This window comes from Rasamsonia byssochlamydoides (assembly GCF_041956645.1).
Source record: "Rasamsonia byssochlamydoides strain NRRL 3658 unplaced genomic scaffold VTN77scaffold_11, whole genome shotgun sequence".
NCBI classification, from domain to species: Eukaryota; Fungi; Ascomycota; class Eurotiomycetes; order Eurotiales; family Trichocomaceae; genus Rasamsonia; species Rasamsonia byssochlamydoides.
This window is the reverse complement of record NW_027192394.1, coordinates 317,277-339,077: the sequence shown is the minus strand read 5'-3', so window position 1 is coordinate 339,077 and position 21,801 is coordinate 317,277. Positions and strand designations below refer to the sequence as shown.

The 21,801-nt window shown below is 52.2% G+C and overlaps 8 protein-coding genes across 8 annotated transcripts; 3 read left to right on the top strand and 5 right to left on the bottom strand.

Annotated features, from left to right (window-relative positions):
* Window positions 1-1,102: 1,102 nt before the first annotated feature.
* VTN77DRAFT_879 (uncharacterized protein) lies at window positions 1,103-3,830 on the top strand (the record flags this gene model as incomplete). Its single annotated transcript, XM_069425325.1, has 4 exons — window positions 1,103-1,119; window positions 1,266-3,213; window positions 3,267-3,366; window positions 3,418-3,830. 4 exons carry the CDS (start codon window positions 1,103-1,105, stop codon window positions 3,828-3,830), a joined length of 2,478 nt encoding a protein of 825 aa, XP_069280360.1.
* A 1,023-nt stretch (window positions 3,831-4,853) lies between these two features.
* Window positions 4,854-6,917, bottom strand: VTN77DRAFT_878 (uncharacterized protein; the record flags this gene model as incomplete). Its single annotated transcript, XM_069425314.1, has 2 exons — window positions 4,854-6,713; window positions 6,780-6,917. 2 exons carry the CDS (start codon window positions 6,915-6,917, stop codon window positions 4,854-4,856), a joined length of 1,998 nt encoding a protein of 665 aa, XP_069280359.1.
* A 667-nt stretch (window positions 6,918-7,584) lies between these two features.
* VTN77DRAFT_877 (uncharacterized protein) lies at window positions 7,585-9,612 on the bottom strand (the record flags this gene model as incomplete). The annotated part of the gene is made up of 2 exons (XM_069425303.1): window positions 7,585-7,968; window positions 8,026-9,612. The coding sequence occupies 2 exons, from the start codon at window positions 9,610-9,612 to the stop codon at window positions 7,585-7,587; spliced, it is 1,971 nt and encodes a 656-aa protein (XP_069280358.1).
* A 457-nt stretch (window positions 9,613-10,069) lies between these two features.
* On the top strand, window positions 10,070-11,377 carry VTN77DRAFT_876 (uncharacterized protein; the record flags this gene model as incomplete). Its single annotated transcript, XM_069425292.1, has 1 exon — window positions 10,070-11,377. The coding sequence occupies one exon, from the start codon at window positions 10,070-10,072 to the stop codon at window positions 11,375-11,377; it is 1,308 nt and encodes a 435-aa protein (XP_069280357.1).
* Window positions 11,378-12,094: 717 nt separating this feature from the next.
* On the bottom strand, window positions 12,095-13,311 carry VTN77DRAFT_875 (uncharacterized protein; the record flags this gene model as incomplete). The annotated part of the gene is made up of 2 exons (XM_069425281.1): window positions 12,095-13,058; window positions 13,130-13,311. The coding sequence occupies 2 exons, from the start codon at window positions 13,309-13,311 to the stop codon at window positions 12,095-12,097; spliced, it is 1,146 nt and encodes a 381-aa protein (XP_069280356.1).
* Window positions 13,312-16,505: 3,194 nt separating this feature from the next.
* Window positions 16,506-17,273, top strand: VTN77DRAFT_874 (uncharacterized protein; the record flags this gene model as incomplete). The annotated part of the gene is made up of 1 exon (XM_069425270.1): window positions 16,506-17,273. The coding sequence occupies one exon, from the start codon at window positions 16,506-16,508 to the stop codon at window positions 17,271-17,273; it is 768 nt and encodes a 255-aa protein (XP_069280355.1).
* A 733-nt stretch (window positions 17,274-18,006) lies between these two features.
* Window positions 18,007-19,208, bottom strand: VTN77DRAFT_873 (uncharacterized protein; the record flags this gene model as incomplete). Its single annotated transcript, XM_069425259.1, has 6 exons — window positions 18,007-18,460; window positions 18,514-18,661; window positions 18,729-18,802; window positions 18,867-18,912; window positions 19,063-19,113; window positions 19,196-19,208. The coding sequence occupies 6 exons, from the start codon at window positions 19,206-19,208 to the stop codon at window positions 18,007-18,009; spliced, it is 786 nt and encodes a 261-aa protein (XP_069280354.1).
* A 558-nt stretch (window positions 19,209-19,766) lies between these two features.
* VTN77DRAFT_872 (uncharacterized protein) lies at window positions 19,767-20,737 on the bottom strand (the record flags this gene model as incomplete). The annotated part of the gene is made up of 3 exons (XM_069425248.1): window positions 19,767-20,437; window positions 20,496-20,550; window positions 20,606-20,737. 3 exons carry the CDS (start codon window positions 20,735-20,737, stop codon window positions 19,767-19,769), a joined length of 858 nt encoding a protein of 285 aa, XP_069280353.1.
* Window positions 20,738-21,801: the final 1,064 nt, after the last annotated feature.

Here is a 21,801-nt window from a genome sequence, read left to right as displayed (position 1 = left end):
ATAGTGATGACATATCGTATGAATTCTCCGGGCAGCCATGGCTGGCACAGTGCAGCAGTGCACCGGCGCTTCAGCGGCAACTTGCCGCTCCTCGGGAGGAGATCGCCCCTCTTCCGTCCCCAATCAATCTGATTATTGGCAGCCCACTCTGCTCTGAAGTAGCTGGCGTACTGGAATTCTTCTTCTGGTTGTTAGTTGTCAAGTACGGAGTAGCTAGTTATAGAGTATGAGAGTAACACCAGTCAGTCGACTGTCAAGGCCCGCGCTCAGGTCCCAACTCCTTAACTAACTTGAGTCTCGCCTAGGGACCTCCACAGGCAGGCCGGTTGCCAATGTCCTTTTGATTAGGACCTCATTAGCAGATCTCGTCTCCAGAGTAATAACTACTAGGCACTCCACTCCGAATCAATTCGACATCTATCGGTGTGCACCCTGTCCACGGCCTCTCTCCCCCAACACATCTCCAGGTTGTTTTTCTAGCAAAACCTTAGGGGAGAGTAGAAGACGATTGCAGTGTGTTCGCTGCTGCACAGAGCTTGCCATTTGCAAGCCTTCTGCCGTCGGATTCATTCGTCTTGCCTGTGGCTCCGCGCGGGTGAAACCTCACCTCCTCTCTCCCGCTGTCTCCTTTCCCTGCCCCGGCGCTCTCTCTCTCTCCATCGCCCTCATACCGACGCTCAGCTTTCGGCACTGTCGTGAATTCACTGCTGTGTGCTGCTGGAAAGGCCCATCTCTGAGCAGGTATCCTCTTTTTTACAGCTTTCTCCCCAAGGTCGGAGAAGGCTCGGGGTGTGCAGAACAGACCCTGTCCTGTCAACACTCCAGGTAAGCCTCCTCCCCTTTCTCCCTCCAACATTCCGGATTCATCGTCGTTTATTGTGCTGTGCTGTGCTGTGCCGTGCGTCAAAACAATAAACAGGACACGGTTTGATTCACTACACTCGTCTACAGGAACAATGTGATTTTCTGACCCTTTGTATAGTGCTGCTCGCTTCTCTCCGCTCTCTCTGTATTCTCCAGCCTCCATCTCCCCTTTTCTTTTTATCCGAGGAATTGTTTGGATTTGGATCATATCTTAATCGAGAATCTCTGACTGCCCACGATGGCTTCTCATGGGAAGTAAGTTGATGTGTTCCCCCCCATTCGTGTCGCGTTCCAGGACTGCTATTGGAACTGCTCCTTCCAGTCAAACTGGCGTCGGTTTTCTGCATTGATCGAGTAGTCATTCCTCGCGACCGTGGAGTCCATCGTTAACACCATGCCAGTATGTATTCGCCAGATCAGTTCATGAATCCGGGTCCTGCTCCCCGGCCACCAGTTGACCGTCCGCGGCTCCCCACGACACCGACCAGCTCCAGCGTCGCCACATCATTGAGCAATATGAGCCTGAACTCGCCCAGCACGCCCACTCTGTCGATCTTCCCTAACACCAGCTCCAACAACCTGTCCCAGTCGCAGACGAAGGGCAGCCAGAATGGTCAAGGGGGTGTCGCAGTCATCAAAGAGGGATATGTGCGTTGCAAGGAAGACAAATTCTTGGCCGGCTGGAATCAGCGCTATCTGGTTCTGCGTGAGTACCGTCTTGACTTCCTCAAGAATGAGACGGGCAAGGTGGTCCTTTCCATTCAACTCTCCACCGTGACCGGTGTCACTCGCTCCGAGGATACCAAGATGGCTTTTGAAATCACTCGTCTTGCCAACCCCAAGGACGCCAATTCAAAAGCTGCCATCATCAATCGGGACGTGCCCACCAAAACCATCATCTGTGAGGTGAAGAGCGATGACGAGATTTACGACTGGATCGACAAGATCTATGAGCGCTGTCCAGGAATGGGCGGGGTCAGCAATCCGACCAACTTTAGCCATCGAGTCCACGTCGGCTTCGATCCTCGCACCGGAGCCTTCGTCGGTCTTCCGGCGGAGTGGGAGAAGCTCTTGACCGCATCGGCGATTACCAAGGAGGATTACAAGAAGAACCCCCAGGCGGTCATTGAAGTGCTGGAGTTCTACTCGGATATCAAAATGCGCGAGCAGAATCCTCAATATTATGCGAATCTGCCTGCATCGAACTCCCCATCTTCACAGCTTGGACAGGGCAACGGGGTCGCTCCCCCCAGGCCGCCTCCTCCAAGTGCTTCCCAACGATTGGACCCCAACGCGGCGGACGATCGATCGGCGGCTTCCTCTCCTCAATCTCAGCGCAAGCCCTCGGACGCGGACCGCATGCGGGACATGGCCGATCAGGAGCAACGACGTCGGATGGAGGAAGAAGCTCGTCGGGCTCGTGAAGAGCAGGAGCGTCGGGAGCAAGAAGAGTACAACTCATCCCTTCCCAAGACCCGAGTGCCCCTGGCGAAACAGGAACTGGGAGGCTATGGTGGACCCGACAACGACCGATTTAACCCAAGTCGACCTGCTCCTCAAGCGCCCCGTCAGCAACCCGCCAAGCAGCTCACCGCCCAGCGCCCGGCACCATCGCCTCCCACTGTTCAGACGAATGTCCAGAAATCGGGTTCTCGAAATGATCAAAGCCCCAGTTCGCCGGTGAATGACCCTCGGTCTCAGACATCGGCCACTCGTGCGCAGAACAATGGCGGGAAGCCGCAACAACAGGCGCAGGGTCCTCCACCCACTCGCCTCCCGGCCCCGGTCCAGCCAGTTAAGCCGTTGAACATTGCCAACAAGCAAACGGCGAACAAGCCTGTTCCGGAGGGTGTCCGTCAGGCTGAGGCGGCGTTGACCAAGAAGGCGGAACCGCGGCAGAAGGAGGTTCGCATGTCGAGTATGACCGAAAATGAGGTGATGGAGAAGCTGAAGTCGGTTGTGTCCAAAGAGAACCCTCATGAATCGTATAGCAAACAGCGTAAGATTGGACAGGGTGCCTCTGGCTCGGTTTATGTGGCCCGTATCAAGGAGAACGCAACCTCGCCCGTGGCACGGGAGCTTTATCGCCAGTATGGGCCCCGGGCACAGGTCGCGATCAAGCAGATGGACCTGCGTAGTCAGCCCCGCAAAGAGTTGATCGTCAACGAGATCATCGTCATGAAGGACAGCCAGCATGCCAACATTGTCAACTTCCTCGACGCCTTTTTACAAGAACAGAATCAAGAGCTTTGGGTGGTTATGGAGTTCATGGAGGGCGGTGCTTTGACAGATGTGATTGACAACAACCCAGTGATCCAGGAGGACCAGATTGCCACTATTTGTCTGGAGGTTTGTTCTGCATCTCTCCTCGGATGGAAATGGTCTTGCTAATCTTGTTTCAGACCTGCAAAGGGTTAGCTCATCTGCACAGTCAGAACATTATTCACCGTGACATCAAGAGTGACAACGTTTTGCTCGACCGGGTTGGCAATGTCAAAATTAGTGAGTCAAGTCGTTTCGATTGATAGATCGATCATGCTGACTGTGTCTTAGCCGATTTTGGCTTCTGCGCTAAGTTGACTGAATCCAAGAGCAAGCGTGCCACCATGGTTGGTACTCCTTACTGGATGGCCCCGGAAGTCGTCAAACAGAAGGAGTATGGCCCGAAGGTCGATTGCTGGTCTCTTGGCATCATGGCTATCGAGATGATCGAGTCGGAACCGCCGTATCTTAACGAGGAGCCTCTCAAGGCGTTGTACCTCATTGCAACGAACGGCACTCCGCGGTTGAAGAAGCCAGAGAAACTCAGCAAGGAACTCAAGTCCTTCCTGAGTGTTTGTCTCTGTGTTGATGTCCGCAGCCGTGCCACTGCAGAAGAGCTTCTGGCGCATGAATTCTTAAAGATGGGATGCAGTCGAGCCAGTCTGGCGGAGTTACTCCGTTGGAAGAAGAATGGCGGATCATGAAAAGAAAGATATTGACGCTGCTGGAGGTTGCTAATTAAAAGTCCTGCGCGTCCTTCTCTGTCGGACGCATCTTTCTGCGGTTTCGGATCCTGATAAATATCCGCAATCTATTGCGCCCTATGTGTTGTGTTGTAAATTCTTTGTTATTTATTTTCAACCTGTGAGCTGCACCGCATCGCATTGCAAAACAGGTTGCGACCATCGGCACGATATCCTATCCCAAATCAGTCAGATGATATGTGGTGTTGTCTCTGTCTCTTCTCTGCAGATAATACGGCGTGGATTGATTCAGTTAGGCTAGGCGTCTTGCTTGCATCGCTTCGATCGGATCTCGACAAGGTTACTTTCTTCTTGAAGACATATCATATCATAATAATGTTATTACCTCGTTTTTTGTCTCCTTTGTCTCCCACCCACAGCACAGAACAGATGAGGCTGGAATTGTATGTCATTGTCATTGTCATGGTCATGGTCAGGTTCATCTGTCTGTCTGTCTCTGTCTATCTCACTCCAAGCAAAACAAAATCTATCCATCGATCGACATACATACCCTCCGTATAAAAAAAGGATCTCGATCTTGATCTTCATCTCGATCTCGCATGCAGATGCCCGTCTGTCCGTCTGGGGCATGTGGTTTGTTACTAGTTTTGCTGCTATTTTTTCTTGTTTTCTTTTTCATGACGAGTATTAATGATCTACCCAATAATAGAGCCGGAAATAAGTATGAATAGTGAATAGTATTGTTGTACTTTTTTTTCTTTCCTTGTTTTATCGGTCTTCTTTCATTATCCGTATTAATTAAGCATTCATTCGTTTAAACCCGTCTCGACTCTCATCAATCAGTCAGTCAGTCAGTCAGTCAGTACAGTATAGTACAGTACAGTAGAGAACAAGGAACAAGCTGAATAGTTGATACACGCGTTTCTTTTTCCTTTCTCCTTTTTCTTCTTTATTTCCTTCTTGCATCTAGCAAATAAGCTAAACCGCTGATACTTCATACCTGTCTACAGTCTCATTCATTCATCATCCCGCAATTGCTGCAGCAGCACCCGCAGCACCAGCGGCACCAGCGGCGGCAGCAGCAGCCAACTGACCAAAGAGTATCCCCTCGAGGATCTGCTCCCCCTCCTCGACAGACCAGTGGCCTGCCTCCGACAGCCGGCGTTTCCACTTGTTGCGCTCTTCTTCGCGGAGGTCTTCCCATCGGCGCGCGTTGATCCTCTTTGCTAGCTCCGCTGCGTCGGCTGCATCGGCTGTTACCTCCTCTACAGAGAGGACGGAACCGTCGTCGCGGACGATGATGGCTGGATGACGATGGTGGGGGGCGATGGTGTCTTCTAGTTCTGCTGAGATAGAGGAGGTCGCGGCGCGACGACGAGCGTTGAGGATGTCGCGAAGTACCTTCTTTTGAGGGGTTTGCACCTGGGGCACCTCTGCCGAACCGGGCAGGATGTCAGTCCGGGATTGAGGCCACCCATGCTCGAACATATACGGCCTCGCGATCATCTGCCGGACCCGCTCCGGCAGCCAGTCTGCAGCTCCCAGGTAGGCGGGAACTCCGCCTCGGATCTCGGTGAAGGCTTGGAGCAAGAAGCAGCTGATTCCGATGATGAGGAGCGCGACGAAACAGCTGAATGCCGTTTCCCAGGTCTCCGACCGGCCCGGTGACTTGAGAACGTACCGCGGCGTTCGGGTCTGACCTTCTGGGAAAGGCGAGAGCGGGAATGTATGGACCACGACCGTGTTGCCCAGACTGACAGATGCCAGTTTCACATATTGCGGAAGCACGGCCGACGTGACGGGGTGGGTTGGAGGCTGGAACGCCGAGAAGCAGATCTTTGTCATGGAGAACGGATGGACGTCTGCCAATGTCGTGTACCGTTGAAATCTGCCGTATCCCTTCTTTTTGGGACTGTACTCGAGAGTGAACACCTCGATCGACTGATCACTGCCTGCTACCGCGATAATGTACTGTCGTTCTTTGTCCGGGCTCTCGCCAAGGTTGCAGACATCCAGCCCCAATCCTATCTTCATGGATTTGCGCAGCTTCTTCCGCTGGCTGACCTTCCCCAAAGCGCTGCCTTCTAAAGAAGAAGGCAAAGAGAGCCCCACCAGCTCACAGCCCCCGCGGTCTGGTGCATTCTGGAGGAGAAGCAGTGTCTTTGGTGAGAGAAAGCGGAGTGCCCTGAATTTCGGTCGCGTCTTGACCTTCGCTCTGGAGTCTGGAAAGGGCATCGTATAAACCGGTTTGATGTTGGGTGCAGCCTCGGATTTCCGTGAGGGGGAGATCTCGAATGTAAACACATCCACGCCGTTGGTATATGCGACCTGGAACTTTCCGTCATCGATGTCGATGATGTCCACATCTTCCGCCTCTTCACCATCGCCCAATCGAATCCGGCCGATGACGTCTGAAGGCTGGGGGTTCGGGGTCACGTTGAACAGTACAATCTCGCCGGAGGGGGCCAGTCCGGTTGCGATGGCAGCAATTCGAGGGGCATCGGCGCCTTTCCATGGCGACAACCTCAACAGTCTCTGGTACGTATCGATCTTTTCGCCCCGCTTGGGCTTGTGGATCGTCTTGAACAGCGATGTCCGAGCCAGTGGCGTGGTCTTCCTCGGGCGTTGTTCCTGCTGCTTTTCTGCTGCGGCGTCGTCTCCATTGACGGATTTCCGTGGCGGGTATTCCAGTCGGAAGGACCGTAGATGCTGGTTGTTCCCCTGCTGCTGTTCGGCCTGGGAGCTGTTGATGCCAGCCAGCGCCACGATCGACTCATCATCTGCCTGCGCAACTGCCAACGACGTGACCGAATCTTCATCTCGTGACAGCTCGATATCAACCACTTCGGAGATCTCGTTGCGCTTGGAGGTGTTCAGGAGTGCCTATTAGTTTTCGGCAGTTAGTCGTAGCGTTCTCTCTCTCCACTACAACAGGAATAGTCAACCTACGATCTTGTTCCCTACTCCGCTGCGGCCCTCACCTCCGCCACCTCCCACGAGGAGAAAGCCATTATTGCGGGGGTCGAAATCGGCCGCGAAGAGCGGACAGGAAAGGGTGATCTTAGCGGACGAGATGTAAGGCGCCATAGACGGTCGTCCGTCCTAGTAAGTTCGTGTAATCTGCGACTGTTGGCAGTAATTAATGGTGGTGGTGAGGAAGGTCTAGAAGAATAAAGAAAAGAAATGCGCTCGTTCCCTAAGATAGATTCATGGTAGATATATCACCGTTGTGGAGCGGCCATGTGGTCGAATCGAGTCGAGTGAACAGCGCATTAATTAATTAACCTGCAAGTCAGGCAAGTCGATCGATGATGTCCACGTACGCTCACGCGCTGCCGTGGCTTAACCAAGGGCGGAGTTTACTCCTGGCCAACAGCGCCGCTGCTGGCACGGCGGAACCCCAGACCGAAGCCCTAAGAGTATACCATACCTAGGTAATTTATAAACCTGGAAGAGAACTTGGCCAAATTTCACCTATTGGAGGAGCTGACGATGAATTTCCTTTACTGTCTTTAGAGATTTGAGTGTGGTACGCCGTGTTGTTGCTGGATCTCCGACTGGTCCTACGAATAGTCCCTTCGGTCCATGACATACACACAAAAATAATAAATAATAGTGCCACATCAGTCCATTCGATTTTCTTCCTGGTTTGTCATTCAGAATCAGTACATGGGTTGGCCTCCTGGCCGTGGTCATCAAAGCTGTTCCCTGATTATATATCTACATGTCATCTAGTCCTACCATATCCCTTTCTTTAATCAACCTCCTGCGCAGTGAACTCAGGCAGCCGCTTCCGCACATCCTCCCAGGTCTCTTCACCGTCGACCAGCGACTTGATAGCCTGCAGAATCTCCTCCTCGCTCGCGCGCACCTGCTTCGTCGTGTCGCGGTCGCGAAGAGTAAAGGTGTTGTCCTTGACGGACTGGAAGTCCACCGTGATGCCAAACGGCGTGCCCAGTTCGTCGTTGCGCGCATATCGCTTACCAATACTGGCGGACGAGTCGTCGACCTTGCTGGCGATACCGGCACGGCGGAGCTTCATGCTCAGCCTCTCGCACAAGGGACGGAACGACTCGTGCGTAGAAAGGGGCACCAGCAACACCTTGGTTGGGGCAACAGCTGGCGGGAAGGACAGGACCTGACACAACAGTTAGTCTGAGATTGACAATTGACATCACGTTGGGGAAGAACTTACACCGCGAGCCTCATCGCCAGGTCGGAACCAGTACGAATGCTCAAGCAAGCTGTAGAGAATTCGCCCGATACCGAAGGAAGGCTCAATCACGTTGGGCGTGTACTCACGGACATGTTCGATTCTTGTCCGCTTCTCGATCTTGATGAGATCTTTGTCCAGTTCCACTTTTCCAGATCCGACACCCTCCACATCAATCTCGATCTTGCCGTTCTTCTCCAGATCAAGAGCCAACTTCTCGCGCAGGTCCTGGGAGAGCGCTTCAATCGCGGCTTCCACAGTCTTGCCGTCTTTCTTGAAGCGAGGACCGAACTTCTTCCTGTCCACGTCGACCTGCCACTCCTCAATCTTCAGAGGTTCCGCACGGGTTTCACGGACGACCAGAGGCGCGCCAGTCTTGTTCTTGTGCACCGTCAGATCATAAGCGCTGCGGTCAGCACATCCCACACACTCGATCCAGCCATAGCTGGTGAGCAGCTCGGCGTCCCAGCAATCGGCGGCGTAGTGCGCCATCTCATTCGCCATGTGCTGCCGGAATCGAAGCTTAGACCGGTCCACTCCGATCTTCAAGAGGAACTGTTGAATGCGGGCGAGGAAGTAGCCAAGGGTCTCGTTGTCAACCAGACCGGTCTCCACCGCCTTGCCGATGGTCATGTCCTCGGTTTGAGTGCTGCCAGAAAGCTGAACGTCGCGATTCAACAGAGACAACACCTCATCTTTGACTTCATGGAACCGAGGATGTTTCTTTCCGCCCTCCGGGTCGACGAAGTGCTCGATCTCAGCCATGAGGAATTCACGAACGCGCAAAAGACCGGAGCGCGGAGAAATCTCGTTGCGGAAGGACTTGCCAATGCTGGCAGAGGCAAAAGGCATTTGCTGCTGGTTGAAGTCGAGCAGTTTCTGGAAGGAGAGGAACTGGCCCTGAGCAGTCTCCGGTCTCAGATAGCCAGTCATGGTGCCACTCGGACCAATTGAGGTCTGAAACATGAGATTGAAAGCCACCGGGGGGAGGAGTTCCCCATCCGTCCTGGGATTCCGAATGTCATACTTCCTAATCAGCTCCGCCAGCTCCTCGCCATCATAGTTGTCAATCTTGGCAAGGACTTCCTCATATTCGGCGACCACAGCATCATCCAGCTTGACGGCCTTGGTGTCCTTGACCTTCTTCTTCTTTTTCGCCTCCTTTTCCTCGTCCACCTCGACCTTCAGGCCACGGGCCTCTTTGTCACCCTTGAGACGCGCTTCCAGGACTTCTTCGACCAAGTGGTCTGCCCGGAAGATCTCGCCGGTCTTGGGATCCTTGCACATCCAGTCGGCAAACTTGTCCACGTGCCCGCTCGTTTTCAGCACCTCGTGGGGAGTCAGCATCGTCGTATCCACCTCCAGCATATCCTCCTCCAGGATGAAGTGTTTCCGCCAGATATCGATGATGTTGGTCTGGAGCGCACATCCTGGCGGGCCATAGTCGTAGAGACCAGACACCCCGCCATAAGCTTCGAAGGCCGGGAAGTAGAAGAGTCGTCGACGGAGCAGGGACTCCAGGATCGACCGGTCCACAACCTGACCAGTCTTGGTCGTGAGGGTCGCCATTCCGGTGTTCTTCTTTGCAGGCTTCGCTGGGTATGTTCTAGGTGTGTTCGAAAATGCTCTGGTGGGGCTACTTGGATTCCTTTTCAGCAGGCGTGGGAGGAGTCGATAGAGGGGAGATTGACTCATCCACCACGCTGGCGTGAGGGGAAGGAATGGAGGGGAGGGAGGAATGAATGAGTCAGAGGAGCGTCAAGTACGACCCCTGCAGGAGATGTCGGTTGGCGCTAGATTAAAATTGAAGAGATCTGGTCAAGTCATTTATTTAAACTTGTCCCGCAATTCGCGAAGAACAAGATTTGCCCCAGTCAACTCGCTGCAGATTCGGGGCCGCCGGAGAAACGATTCTCCGCCAAAATTATTCCCCGAACTTTTGCTCCGCCAGCTGGAGTACATATACGTAGGACAGAACTGAAGCATTCAGAAGCAGAGCGCCTCAATTGACGCCTTTGCAGTCGAAATGGCTGCCAAAAAAAGGTCCAAGGCAAAGGCCACTCCCAAAGCTGGGCTGGATTACAAGCCCGCCAACAAATTGCGCCGGCAGCTGCTCCATATCAAGCGGAAGCGGGCTCAAGATGCTGCCCAGCGGAAAGAAAGATTCGCCCGGAAGAAGGAAGAAGCCAAAAATCCCAAGTTAAAAGAGGAACGGCTGCGCAAGAACATACCGTTGACTCTCGAACGGAAGCGGGTCTGGGACGAGGTTGACAGCGACGTGGAGGATGGACTGGGACTCAGTGTCGATGTGGAGAGAATAAAGCGACAGAAGCAGGAGGAAGAGGACGAGCTCAATAAGCCTATATCCGAACAAGAGGACAGTGACGGACAAGAGCAAGAAAGTGGCGACCAGGATGATGAAGATGAAGTTGACAGCATGATCATGACTGATTCCGAAGACGACGATGATGAAGACGCTGAGGAAAATCAAAAGAGCAAAGAGAAGAAGACACGAAAATCTTCCCTCCCAACAGCAACTGAGCGAGCGACGAGTCCGACGCACTCTACCAAAAGCACCAATCTGAACCTGGCACCAGATGCACTGGCAGCCAAGTTTCCCACATTGTTCACCAACGAATTCCCGACGCCCAAGATCCTCATCACCACCTCGATCAATTCCACTTTACATCACGAAGCGCGACTTCTCACCGATCTCTTCCCGAACAGCGTATACATCCGACGGACGGCCCATCGGTACGCGCACAAGTTCTCCGTCAAGGAGATTTCCCAATTCGCCGCGAACCGCAACTACACGGCGGTGCTGGTGCTGGAGGAGGACCAGAAACGGCCCTCGGGGCTGACGATCGTCCACCTCCCGCAGGGCCCGACCTTCCACTTCTCCATCAGCAACTGGGTCGAGGGGAAGAGGATCCCAGGCCACGGCAAAGCGACGGGCCACTGGCCGGAGCTGATCCTGAACAACTTCCGCACGCCGCTGGGTCTGTTAACGGCGCATCTCTTCCGCACGCTGTTCCCGCCGCAACCGGACTTTGAGGGCCGACAGGTCGTGACCCTGCACAACCAGCGCGACTACATTTTCGTGCGCCGGCACCGGTACGTCTTCCGCGAGAAGCGCGAAACCGAGAAACCCGTCGTCGGCGCAGACGGGAAAGAAATGAAGGGCGTCGAGGGCATCAAGGCGGGTTTGCAGGAGCTGGGGCCAAGATTCACACTGAAGTTGCGACGCATCGACAAGGGGATACAACGAGCCAGCGGGCAGGAGTGGGAATGGAAGGGGCAGCTCGAAAAGACGAGGACGAAATTCCAGCTATAATAGTTTCAACAATACGGTATACCCATTACAAAAAGTTTTTTTTTCTACTATTGTTTTCTCCTGCATCAACTGAGTTGCCCTGTTTGTGCATTACCTGAATGATCAGCCTTGTAGGTCGATCGATTCCTTGCTCATTTTTTCCCCCTAATTGAACACATATGGTCTGGTCCGGTGTGGTGGAGTTATTCCTTTATTTCTTTCTGACTGAATTAGGTAGATAGATACCAGCAATGTATGTATGTAGCTATGTATGTCTGTCTGTCTTAGGTATGTATGTACAAGCAAACGACTTCGATTTATGCGATGTATGACTACAGTAATAAGACACGAAAAAGGAGTCAAGGACTGGAAAAGGTGGAAAGGATCACTGTGATGCATGCAAATGTAAAAGGTAACCAGCCAAGAAACCAGTCAAGTCAGCAAGAAAAAGAAAAGGAAACGAAACGAAACGAAACGAAAGAAATAATATTTCAAAGGTATACTCCGTATATGAAATGGAATGGAATGGAAAGGTCGTAACGTAACTGTCATTCATGAATCAGCATTATCACATTGCATAATCATTGTTCTTGTCTGGTCTTGTTCTGTTTCGTGTTTTTTCTGTTTTTCTCTCTTTCCGTTTTCGATTTTTTTCTTCTTTTCTTTTCTGCTTGTTCTTCTTTTCCTTTTTCTTTCTCTCAAGTCTCCTTTCGAGTTTTCATCTCATCCTTGATCACTTTATTGTTCAAGCTGCAGCTCCCTCAGAAGCTGATCCATCTTCCGCCGATGTTTTAACCTATACGGCGCATAGGACATGGGCTTTCTGCCGGTGAGGAAGCGCACCGTGACCGTAATCCCTTCCGCGGCAACGACCTCGCGCTTCACCTTCTCGCACAGATCGCGCACCTCGTCGGCAGTCCATTTCCCTGTTGCGGTCAACTGCCGGAGACTTCGCGCTTCCAGGCCCTCGAGCAGGCCGATCAGGGCCATCTTGCCCAGGGTCTTCTGCCGAGGGTCTTCCGGCCACGTCCCCACTGGCACGGTGATGTCGTACACGCGGACATCCACGAACCCGACAGAGGTGAGCGCAGAGGGGCGGAGATGATCCCGCCCGCGCGGAAACCCGGCCGCGTCGGCGGTATTTCGCATCGCTGATATAAGTATGTTGAAGTAGGAATTCGGCGGCGCATTGGGGAAGTTCGTGATATCGGCGGCCGGGTCGGAATCCGACACCTCGATATACCCTCCCGCCTTGAGGTGCTTGAACGCCTGTTTATAAACGGCATTCCAATTCCGAAAGGCTCCTGAAAGACCCCGCATATGAATCAAATCGAAGGGCTCGTGGTACGTCCACTCTTCCTCGGCGTCGTCGAGTTGAAAGTGCACGTTAGGAAGCCCAAACCGGCCTAGACCCCCATCAAAGACGCTGATGTCCGTGGCGATGATCTCTGCGTTCGGATACTGCTCGCCCATCTCGACAGCCCAATCCCCAGGGCCCGTCCCGACATCCAAGATGCGACTGGCGCCCTCTGGCACGGGAGCTTTGGTCAATTCACCGTCCAGCAGGATCAAGAAGAGCTGATGTACGATATTCAATCGCGTCTGCTCGGCGTCGTCATTGGGCATATAATACGCGTCGTTACAGTATCTCCGTCCATTCTCGACTACGCCCTTGATCAGGTTCTCGGATCTGGTCGATGTTCTGTTGCAATCAGCCTTCCGCTTGCCTTCGCAGACATCACGGTGTGTTGTGATGAGTGATGGGTTGCCAACATTGAATGTACGCCGTCGTCGTCATACTCGTCGGACTCGTCACACTCCGACTCGGAAGCGGAGGCTGAATCACTATCCGACAGCTCTTCTGTTTCCTCTTCTTCTTCGTCATCTATCTCCGCCAGCTCGTCATAGTCGTCATGGGCACGGCCCTCTGCCGGAAAAGAGGGTTCTTCGGCCATGACATGACGACTTTCCTCTATCGACCGGGGAAAAAAGGAGGGTTTTGATTATCGGCCAGCTCCTGTCACAAAGAACATTAATTCCGTAGGCCTGCTAAGTATGCTAAACTTGGGCAGAAAGAGGAGGGTTTGCGAAGAATTTCGAGTCGACAAAACAATACAAAGAAAATCGGGAGAAATTACCTAGAAATGGATATTAGATGGCTGCGTGCATTGACACGTGTAAAGTCCACAGGGGAGAAAGAAAAGATAGCCTTCGAGACAAGAAAACAAACAGGTGCGGAGAGAGGTGGATAATGGATACAGGGTACGGAGTATACAGCCCGGTACCAGCCGTTAATTACTACTGGCAGACCAACTTAGTAAAGCAAAGAGCAATGGAAGGAAAATACGTCTTCCACAGCTCTTGCAAAAGCCCACAATGGCCGAAGAATCATCCACGAATCATGCCAAAAAGCTCCAGGAGTTCGCGGTGAGTCGTGACAGTCATCCTTAGGCATACTCCATAGACCCCATTGCTGTCACCTGTGGCCCACGACGGGGAGGAGGGGCCTAGGCGGCTGGACGGACCCTGGAGCTTGCAGACGGAACCCACCCGGCGCCAGCATCGAGCTTAATTAACTCGGACGAAGGCATATTGGCCTGGTAAGTTAGACTTAGTTAGTGGCTGACAGCCTGTTGCAGGGACGGCTGACCCAGCCAGCAGGGACCGTTCGATCCGGCGGGCACGCTAAAGGATCGGTTTGGGGGAGAAGAGGCCCGACAGGGTCTCTTAAAAGGTTACCCTGCCAATCACATCTCAGCTGCTCCAGCTGCTGCTCTAGCAGGCTGTGCTAGGATAAATATTCTTTCAGGTCCAGATAGCAGATAGCCTTGAAGACTTCGGAGGAAGAAATAATGCCAGTCGTGCTGGAGCGTGGCACGATGTAGCACTGCAGCAGGGCTGGCACCTGCAGGAACGTCTAGAACCGGAATGATGGCACGGTCGTCTTCGAGTCAACTCGAGTCCTGCGTTTGCACAGGCCGTTCCACTGCACTTGACTAACGAACTGTGAATTCAGCCGTTGAACGCTGGCTCCCACGGACCGGTCCACCTTTTACCGAAGCGGCGGAGAAACCGCCCGTTCAAGGCAATCCAGTCCAGTCCACTGTCCAAATCTGCCTCCGCAGGCCTCCGCAGGCCTCCGCAGGCCTCCGCAGGCCTCCGCAGGCCTCCGCAGAAGTCCGAGGGAAAACATGACCTGTGAGCTGTCTTGGTCCTTCTATGGAGTCCCGGGGACGTAGCCTTGGAAATTTTTCACGATTCGCAGGGTTTGTGTTGGTCGGCAGTCTCCACTTTAAATAAATCCCTGGCAGGGCCGCAGGCTCAGATGCAGTGCAGATGCAGTGCAGATGCAGAGGAATTAGTAGTACACCACTACTGCAGTCTGCAGCCGCCGAGTTACCATGTGTGGACAAGCACGTAGCGGGAGAGAGGAGAAAAACCGGCTGAGAGGGAGTCCACCAAGAACAACTTGGAGGTAATACCCAGTGGGATGGAACGTGGACCCAATTTGGAGTCACTAGTCACGACTATAGATTTCTATCAGTACGACGGTCTGATAGCAGTATCATAGATCACCAACTAGTTGAACCAGCATGAAGCCATGGCAGCGGCGGCAGCCAGTTAGGGAAAAAGACTGGAGGGTTGGTCAGGCAGTGTGCCAGCGTCAGGCACAAGTGTCAAAGCGAGAGACAGCTGCAGTCTGGTAAATTTAATGGTAACTCTGGCTGCTGCGCGGGGCCGCAGATCGGGGCGTCACCCGTTAGGTTGCGAGGCCGTGCTTAGGGCCGGCGCGAATAGCCTATAGTCCACGACATCGTCTCTGATTCGTCTTTTCCCTGGTTACCGAGACGGTGAAGTGAGTCTCGACCTGGAGTCGATGTCGTAAATGAAGTAATGAGAAGCTGCGCTGGCCGCCCACAGGCGTAGTCCTGGCGTTCGCACTTCCCTCCAGAAGGTCTGTTGCGGAATTACGGAGTATTATTGTTGTTGTTATTATTATTATTCATAGACCCGTCCTCCTGGATCAGTCCTCTGCCATTCGCAAATGTGGAGGGTCCATGATGACGCCAAGTGGAACGCGGCAGATGAGTCGACCAGTTGACCGGGGAGGGATTGATAGGCAACGAAGGTACGGAGTAACTTCTATAGCGTTATACGGTCTATTCCGTCAGTCAGTCACAGACCGAATCGCCTAGGGTTAAACGGTAACTTACCTTAGGTACCGCCGGTTTAATGGCTGCTGCGGGGCATTATCCAGGTTACCGATAGTCGATGACGGTGGACTGATCTTAACTGACCGTTGGAGAATCTGCGAATGGTCGTCGGAACTCGTACAACACCGCTGCTCAGGTTTCAACCAGTTGATAATGCAGGAAGTAATACGGAGTACTTTGAGACTACCTAAGTTATGTGTCATTCGTCATTAGAGAGAGTCTAGAAGCTCGCTGGAAGAAATTTCGAATCTAAAACAAAAATGAGAAGGAAAGACCGAAGGAAAGAAAAAGGTCCACAGTTGTTGTCAGATTGCTTATGAGATCCATAAAAAAAAGCATACTGTCGACTACCTTGCCTATGCCTCAAAGGGTTCTTTCACTCAACTGGCTGGAAAGAAAAGAAAGCATCGAAGCCAAATGATCAGGTATGCCTCAAGACGTCTGACATTATCCTATTATTTTACTATTTTCGTCCGAGGAACATCCTCCGTAACTAATACAAAGGAATAGCCATTAGAAAGAACACCCAGCAGGGCACGACAGAAAAATTACTTAACTGGCCTCCTCCCCCTTCCTTAACTAGAGACTTAGGACTGACTTAGCCTCGCCTCTTTTTTTTTTTCTCGTGGTTGACTGCTAGTATACAGAAGTATAGAAGCTGACCAATCCCGAAGCGCTGTCACAGCATGCCGGTGCAGATCTCCCGCAGTGAAAATAAAATCACATCTCCAACTTGACCTTCGCGAACAGAACAGCTCCCGCGGCTTCGAAAAGTCAGTCCCTTCAGCACAGCACAGCAGAGTAGCAAGGGGACGGGGAAAGGAGGAGTGAGAGGGAGGGCTCTGCGGGCTCCTTTTTTTTTTTCCCTTTTTTCTTTTTGTCTTTCTAATCTAGTCCTCAGAATTCATCCGATCTGATCTGTCAGGAATCCGACCATGGCCGCACCTCTAATTAAATCGCCTCACCGATTCCTCTTCATCGCCTCAATCGGGAACCTCCCCGCTCCGTACACATTGACGCGACACAGCGCAGGACACTCCCTGCTGACGGCGCTCGAGCCCCTCCTACAGGAACGCATCGGTCTCGTGCACGCGCAGCTCCCCTCTCGACCGCTGTTCTACCAGACGTGGAAATGCCCCTCGCTGATGAACGTGTCGGGACCGCCCCTCACCCGACGTCTGAAGACATGGCTTGCTGACCAGGAGAGGATCTTCCGGAAGGTAGTCTTGGAGAATAATAAGACGGGATCGGAGACGGCGACACAGACACTTCAACTCCTCAAAGGAGAGAAAGACGTCGCGCTGAACGTGGCCGAGCTGACGCATTTCCGTCCGACGCTGGTCATCCTCCACGACGAGCTGGAGGCGTCCCTCGGCCAGGTGAAAGTGAAAAGAGGCGGGCCAGAACAGGCCAGTCTGCGCGGACATCGGGGTCTGATCAGTGTGATGGAGAGTCTTCGCGGGTCGGGGCTGCTAGTTAACAAGAAAGGGCAGGCTGCCACCGACAACTCCAGTCTATCGAATCCTCTATCGATCATGCGAATAGGCATCGGCATTGGCCGTCCCGCAAGCCGGGACCGGGATGCCGTCGCCGACTACGTCCTCACGGAGATGTCTCCTAAAGAATTGAGCGCAGTGCAGGCCGCTGCCGCTCCTGTCGTAGACATTCTCGCGGAAGAACTGTACCGGAAGGATCAGGATTGAAGTCATAAAAGTTACCGGACTGGACTCACATGACATATGTATTATTATGTAACATTAACTTATTGACTGCCTATTGTATGTACTGTACATTATTTATATATACCCACTCACAGATGAATATCTTGTCCTAAATTTGACTAAACAGTAGAGATATATAGATAGATAAACAGACTGTACAGTACAGCACAGTAAATGCGCATTGAAATGCCATAGTGAGTGATCCACCATACTGTAGCTCAGGTCCAGGCATATCAAGCAAGCAAGCAAGCAAGCAAGACAGGCAGAATTCAACCCAAAGAGTCCGTAATTCGTATATACAGATAAAAAAAATGGATCAATTTCAGATGAGAAAAATAAAAGTTTTTTCCCTTTTTGTTCGCCTTTAATTAAAACTTCTAAGTTCTAACTGAAATCTTCGTATTCGTAGTACATGAAGAGAAAGAAAAGATAGTACTAGCAGGGTGGGGGGCAAGACAAGAGCAAATGAGGATGAATGAGGATAGCGCTTACAGTAAAGACACAGAGAGAGAAAGAAAGAAAGAGAACAATTTCTTTTTTCGAAACAAAAAGAGAGGAAGAAACCTTGGTACAAACAAAGATGAACAGAGATACAGATTCATCATCAAACATCCCACAGACTAGTTGATGGACCAGACCAGGTTATTGACTGGAACAGATTAGACGGAAAAAGTACAGAAAAGACAGAAAAAGGATAGAAAAAATAAGTGAAAGACTAGACAGTCCCCGCAATACTCAAATCCCGAATCTCCTGCAGCACCTGCTCGACGCGGTTGTCCAGGTCGCCATTGGCATATTGGTCTCTCGTATCCGCGTCGAGGTACTGCTGCACCTGGGCCATGCGCGAATAGGCCTCCGCGCAGAACCGTAACTGGATCTTGACCAAGGCCTCGAAACTGGGATCCAGGTAAGGGACGCGCAGGTCGATGAGCTGCGGCAGCTCGGTGAACAGCTGCTCATTCAGCTGCTCGTACGCCTGCTTGGCCATCTCTGCCTCTCGCTCCGCACGCGGGAGTTTGGTTGCATCCTTGTCGGGCTTTTCAACCAGCTTCTTCACTTTAGCCCGCATCGCATCGTAGTCGAGCAGCTTGTTGTTTCGCTTCTTGATGCACTCGTTGATGTCAGGAAAGTAGGCGCAGAAACGGGAGATCGGTTCGAGGACGGTTGTCCTGGCAGAAATGAGCACTAAGTTCATTTAGACCATAATAAAACGGGGTAATACCGGTAGGGTCCATCCAGGGCCTTGATCGTCTCTGCATCCAGATCCTCCACAGCCTGTTTGTAGCTCCTGCTCACGCCATCTCTCGTCCCTGCATCGCCATAGAACGCATCAATCGTCTCTGCGATCCGCATCTGAGAGGCCGTCATCGCTAGCACAGCATTAGTATCGAAGTCTGACCATTTGTGTCACTGCAAGAGTAATGTCAAGTTGCACACCTCGTAATGAATCCAGGTATCCCTTTGCTTCCTTCTGTAGGCGATTCGCAGCAGCCTCCATCGTCCGGTAACGTCTAACCATATGCATCAGTATAAATTCAACTCTAAACGACGACGGAAAAAAAGTAATAGGCGCACCTCTCTTCAATCTCATAGTCACGATCATTCGTCTTCTCCACATGCCCTGTACATACCTCCCAAACGGGGGAGGAAAAGTCAGCCTATCGTCCCCTCTCACGACTCTCACCGACTCTCGCCTCATGACGCCGTAAGTTGGCAACTACAGGACGCTCGACCCAGGCAAGCGGGGTATGGGGTAGTGGGATGCACGAACCCGTCTTCATCATCACCTGCGTCGTTGCGCGGTTGACATTTTTCTTGAACCCTGCAGATCAGAACACGAAAAGAGTCAGCTTCAATCCTACTGAGACGTGGGAATGAAGCAGGTTAGGCGAAGTCGTCATTACCTGACCACGACATGGCGGCTGAATCTCAAGAGGTCCGTGTATCAGTGGAAACAGAGTCGCAGGTACCAGGAGGATTCACTGGAAGAAGTCTCAACTGTACGACTGGAAGAGTCGATTATGGATAGAGAAAGAAGATGAAAGTCGCAATTACAGGTGGAATAGTAGAAAGTCACGACGTGTATGCGCCGACGACAGGCTGCTGCGCTGCCCTACGGCGGGCGGTGTGGCTTAGTACGGTACCTGGTGAGCTAGCTGCCCCCATTCAGGCGTGGCGCAGCTGTTTTCGGTAAGTACCGCCTACGTCATCCCTTGATTAAGCATGCATGGAAACAACCTTGGAAAGAAAAGAACATCTATTATTTCACTTGCGCAGAAACTTCACAGTTTAGATACACAATAGATACACAGCTACAATTGACAGATATGCCCCTCGAGTCAAAGGCCTAGTTTTCGTGCGTCTGCTTGAATACCGAGCATGAACACTGACACTGCCGGCTTTACGAACTTCCAGACACAGTCGACCGGCCAAAACGAAGTCCTTGGTTGTCGGAACGAAGACTTTGCCTCGTTCTTACAGACTCGGCACTGTCGCAACCAAGGAGTCTCCGAGCGGGGTGATCGAGGCCTCAAACTCCTCGAACGACTTGGCCTTCCAATCGGCGCCGTTCTTGCCCGGCACGGCCGAAGCGTTGAGGAAGCCCAGGTACAGGACGTCGTGCTGAGTGTGGCCGTTGTCGGCGGAGATGTCACCGTTGGGGAAGCAGGCAGTTGCCAGCGAGATGGCGGCCTCGCCAGTATCGGTGCCGCCGTTGGTATCACCCCAGATTCCATAGAACTGGTAGCGGTTCAATCCTGTCAGCACGATCTGTAGGCCAAGAAGAAGAAACTTCTCTAATATTGGAAGGTAACTTGTTGGTAAAGAGGGGCATACCAATTGGTTGTTGCACACGACCGCCATGACACTCAACGGGCGCATGCCAACAGTCTCCGGCTCAAAGGATGGATGGGCATCCTCATTGCCAAAGACGACGTAGGGGTGGATGTTGGCGTTGAGGTCCGAGATTCCGTACGTCTGGACGGTGTCCTTGAAGGCCGTCTCACTCTGACCCGAGGGGTCGTTGGAGCACTTCCCGGCCTTGTTGTCGGCGCCGTCACAGTCGACGTCCATGTCGCCGAGCTCTTTGGGTCCGCTGAGGTAGATGAGGCCATCATCTTTGTAGTCACCGCAGTAGACGAAGCCAGCTAGATGGGTCAGCCGATTTGATCTTGATGGTCGTGGGGGAGGTGGGGGGAGGAATACAATTGCCCTGGCCATCTCCAAAGCCGCTCTTGAATGGGTGCTGGCATGTTTTGCTCTGATTCACGTGAACGTCAGCATTGCTACCGGGAGGAGGAAAGGGGCGTTGGTACCTTCACAGCATTGTAGAAAGATTGGAGGTTTGCCGGGATCTGCTTGCCCTGGGCAGCGGTGGGCAGGGAAACAAGCAGGGCGGAGAGTGACAAAGAGACAATATTCTTGAGGGAAACAGTCTTAGAAACCATTTTGATAGTTGGTGAAGAAGATCTAAACAATTGATAAGATTAAGTAGATGACTCGATCAACTTGATGCTGGTGGACTGGATCCAAAAGAAAACCAGAACAATGAAGGGCGTTGCAGGGTTGATATAGTTCTGCCATCTTCGTCCCTCCCTGCCTATTGTATACCATACGGTCGCTATCACATAGAAGATGAGTCTTTCTGCACGTGGAGAGCATCCTCTCTTGGCAAGGAGAACCGCAGTTGGGGGCCGGTGATCTCGGATTGATCGCCGGAAGGACCTAGAAGCACACGAGATTACCCAGATAGGCAATACAACTGTACAAGAATAGAACCCTTGCTAAAACTACTCCGTAGGCAGAGAGCAATCGCGCCGATCATCGCGCGAGAGTTGAGACAATGTTAAACTTAGAGTTTGGACCCCGGATTCCCCTCGCGGCTCGTATTGGCAGTTGGCGGTCATGAAACATACCTTCCCCAGTCTGATTATCTTTACGGTTGCATCGAGTGTTTCTTGGCTATCGACGGCTTAACGCAAACAAGACGTTGATCTTTAATTATCGACGGCTAGAATGGACATCCTGCGGGCTTCAGAGAGAATTGCCGGTATGCCGACGGATGTCCGAGAGAAATAGAGTAATTGAACTATAGTGATGCCTACACTGCTACTACCTACGAGCGCCTCCTGGGGCCATGGAACTCTTCTAGGGTAACTTCTGTAGATTTAATCATAATATATTTTATCTTGGCATCGGCGATGTGAACAGCAGTAGGTAAAACTAGTTTATTGTGCCTGCATTAGGCAATGGGGAAAAAGTTTTTAAGCTCCCCCTGGTAGGATTCCTAACCCCCTTTACGCAGCACAAACCAATGGCAAGCCTGGCAACGATCAAAATCAATACCCGTCTAGAACTTCCATGGCTTAAACGTCAGGCGGTTATCTGGATTAATTTTCATGCCCTTCCCGGTTGCTAATTTAGACCGATTGTCTGTGTGTCAAGGTCCAGATCATGGAAGAATTCTAGACGTGGAAGAATTCTAGACATACTTCGATGTACGGAGTGGAGA